Below are 3,147 nucleotides of genomic sequence, written 5' to 3'. Positions count from 1 at the left end.
CCCAACTCATCTCCACTGTGGTGTGTGTGTGTTGGCAGGTAGCGGGGCGTATTGAGGAACCTGGCCTTGGGGCAGCAGAGAGAGTAAATCCGACCCTGGTTCCATAGGGAGCAGAAGTCCCCGCAGCATGTAAGACACATATAATGAGTTCTATATAGTCGTGTTATACACACGGTGCACACCGTGTGTCCCAGTTACTCTACACGGACAATACGCACACCCACCACCAAGGCGTCTACACGGCAAACACACACACAGCGCGCACAGTCACCTTTGGTCATATCACCTAGAAATTAATGCACGTCGTTTTCTAGAGCTAATCACTGACACGTCTCTGGGACGTCTCTGCCGTAGAGAGACGCTCAGAGCTAAACTGTACTGCCCCAATCAGGGCCCGGCCGGGGGCCACAGTCTGACCTTCCTTCTTTCCCGCTCCACAGGGCCATTGTCCATCATGTACTGATGACCACCATCGCCGTATCACCGCTAGACGTCCAGCACATGGTTGAGGTAGGAGATGTAGCAGATCGCCAGGCGCAGGATCTCAATCTTGGACAGTTTCTTGTCTGGCGGCAGAGTGGGCAGCAGCCGGCGCAGCTCGGCGAACGCCACGTTGAAGGCCTCCACGCGGATGCGCTCTCTGGTGGCGTGGGCCGAGCGGTACTTGGCGGTGGCTCGCCTCCTGCGCCTCTTCTCTTCGCGGCTGAGCTGCGGGGGGAGGCACGGTATCTGGCGTCCACCGCTCTCTGCCTCCGACACGCTGCCCCCCTTCATCTCGCTGGCCGCTGAGTCGGATTCGGACTGCGCTGACAATTGGTCGGAATCGACCGGCTCGGGGCTGAGCATCATACTTGCTGAGTGCGGCAGCTGGAAAGAAACAGAAGACATTCAATGATACAGAAGTAACATTGTTTATAAACATTGATCAGAGGGGGAGAGATAGAGAGATACAAAGTAACATTGTTTATAAACATTGATCAGAGGGGGAGAGATAGAGAGATACAGAAGTAACATTGTTTATAAACATTGATCAGAGGGGGAGAGATAGAGAGATACAAAGTAACATTGTTTATAAACATTGATCAGAGGGAGATAGAGAGATACAAAGTAACATTGTATATAAACATTGATCAGAGGGAGATAGAGAGATACAAAGTAACATTGTATATAAACATTGATCAGAGGGAGATAGAGATACAAAGTAACATTGTTTATAAACATTGATCAGAGGGAGATAGAGAGATACAAAGTAACAATTGTATATAAACATTGATCAGAGGGAGATAGAGAGTCACAAAGTAACATTCAATAGAGGGAGATATAAGAGGGAGATATAACATTGTATATAAACATTGATCAGAGGGAGATAGAGATACAAAGTAACATTGTTTATAAACATTGATCAGAGGGAGAGATAGAGATACAAAGTAACATTGTTTATAAACATTGATCAGAGGGAGATAGAGAAATACAAAGTAACATTGTATATAAACATTGATCAGAGGGGAGATAGAGAGATACAAAGTAACATTGTATATAAACATTGATCAGAGGGAGATAGAGAGATACAAAGTAACATTGTATATAAACATTGATCAGAGGGAGATAGAGATACAAAGTAACATTGTTTATAAACATTGATCAGAGGGAGATAGAGAGATACAAAGTAACAATTTTACTCCTGGAGTTCAGTCTGAGATACATTTTTTCTTCTTGGCTCCAGTGATGATTTGGGACATTGAATAGCTGATTACTATCTGCAGGAGCTCTAAGGAACATACAATAAGTTGCAAAGGGCCACACTCGGCCCTCCAGCTGCAGTTTGGGTACCAGCAATCGTAACTGATGGTTCATTTCCCTCCCCCTACCCATTTTGCTCCCCACTCACCTGATCTCTGTAGAAGTCGGGGTGTCGGGGCGACAGGTGTAGTGAGTTTGCTGGGATCAGCCGCACTGTCTACCCATGATTCCACTTATATTCTGGTCGGTGACCCTCTAGCAGATGCCAGATTGGCATTCCTTGGTACTGGATGGATGTCGGCTGCTGAATGGGCAATGGCTGGATGGTGCCAGTGGTTGGGTGGGCAATGTTCAGTGTTGGACGGGTGTTGGTAATTGGGTGGTCAGTGCAGGTGGATGTTGTAGGTTTGGTGGGCAGTGTTCAGTACCGGATGGATGTCGGCTGTTGGGTGTTCAGTGCCGGATGGATGGCGGCAGTTGGGCGGTCAGTGTTCAGTGCTGGATGGATGCCGGCTGGGCAGTGTTCAGTACCGGATGGATGTCGGCTGTTGGGTGGGCAGTGTTCAGTACCGGATGGATGTCGGTTGTTGGGTGTTCAGTGCCGGATGGATGGCGGCAGTTGGGCGGTCAGTGTTCAGTACCGGATGGATGCCGGCTGGGCAGTGTTCAGTACCGGAGGGATGTCGGCTGTTGGGTGTTCAGTGCCGGATGGATGGCGGCAGTTGGGCGGTCAGTGTTCAGTACCGGATGGATGCCGGCTGTTGGGCGGTCAGTGTTCAGTACCCGAGGGATGTCGGCTGTTCGGTGTTCAGTACCGGATGGATGTCAGCTGTTGGGCGGTCAGTGTTCAGTACCGGAGGGATGTCGGCTGTTGGGTGGGCAGTGTTCAGTACCGGATGGATGTCGGCTGTTGGGTTGGCAGTGTTCAGTGCCGGATGGATGGCAGTTGGGCGGTCAGTGTTCAGTACCGGATGGATGCCGGCTGGGCAGTGTTCAGTACCGGAGGGATGCTGGTGGTTGTGGCCGGTGGTTCCGGCAGTCTTCAGTAAGCAGCGGTGAAGTCGCCTGTTTTCGGAGGCGGCGGCGTTACGCCGTGTGCGGTACCCAGAGGACTGATGGCATGGAGATAGACCTTCCGAGCTCGTGACAGAGAGATGGAGGAGAGGGGGGGGAGGGTAGATGGTCCCCGGGGTCCTCAGACCTCAGATGTGCAGAGATGAGATGGAAGGAGATGATGGAGGGAGGGCGGCGGCTGCGGCACACTTAATGACCCTTTAATAGGAATCTGCTATCGGACATGAAGATTCGGCGCCGGGATCCTAACTGCTTGTGACATCTGTCACTGTTCCTGCGGGCGAGCGCCGTGATGTCCCCGGTGCTGATAAATATAAATACCCACCCTCGTCC

The 3,147-nt window shown here is 50.9% G+C and overlaps 1 protein-coding gene across 2 annotated transcripts in view; it reads right to left on the bottom strand.

Annotated features, from left to right (window-relative positions):
* Window positions 1-432: 432 nt before the first annotated feature.
* LOC108803185 (helix-loop-helix protein 2-like) overlaps window positions 433-3,147 on the bottom strand; it is a 3,121-nt gene continuing 406 nt past the window's right edge. Inside the window, exons 1-2 of one of the 2 annotated variants that reach the window (XM_018575025.1) lie at window positions 1,889-2,046; window positions 433-867 (exon numbers count right to left, since the gene is read on the bottom strand). In XM_018575025.1, the coding sequence (XP_018430527.1) occupies window positions 487-849 (363 nt within the window). In that variant the 5' untranslated portion in view covers window positions 850-867; window positions 1,889-2,046 and the 3' untranslated portion in view covers window positions 433-486. Of the gene's footprint in view, window positions 868-1,888; window positions 2,047-3,147 lie in introns of those variants that run through there. The other variant, XM_018575026.1, reaches the window with a different exon arrangement.

This window comes from Nanorana parkeri, unplaced genomic scaffold (assembly GCF_000935625.1).
Source record: "Nanorana parkeri isolate BGI_ZX_2015 unplaced genomic scaffold, ASM93562v1 scaffold3475, whole genome shotgun sequence".
NCBI lineage: Eukaryota > Metazoa > Chordata > Amphibia > Anura > Dicroglossidae > Nanorana > Nanorana parkeri.
This window is presented reverse-complemented; position numbering and strand designations above follow the sequence as displayed.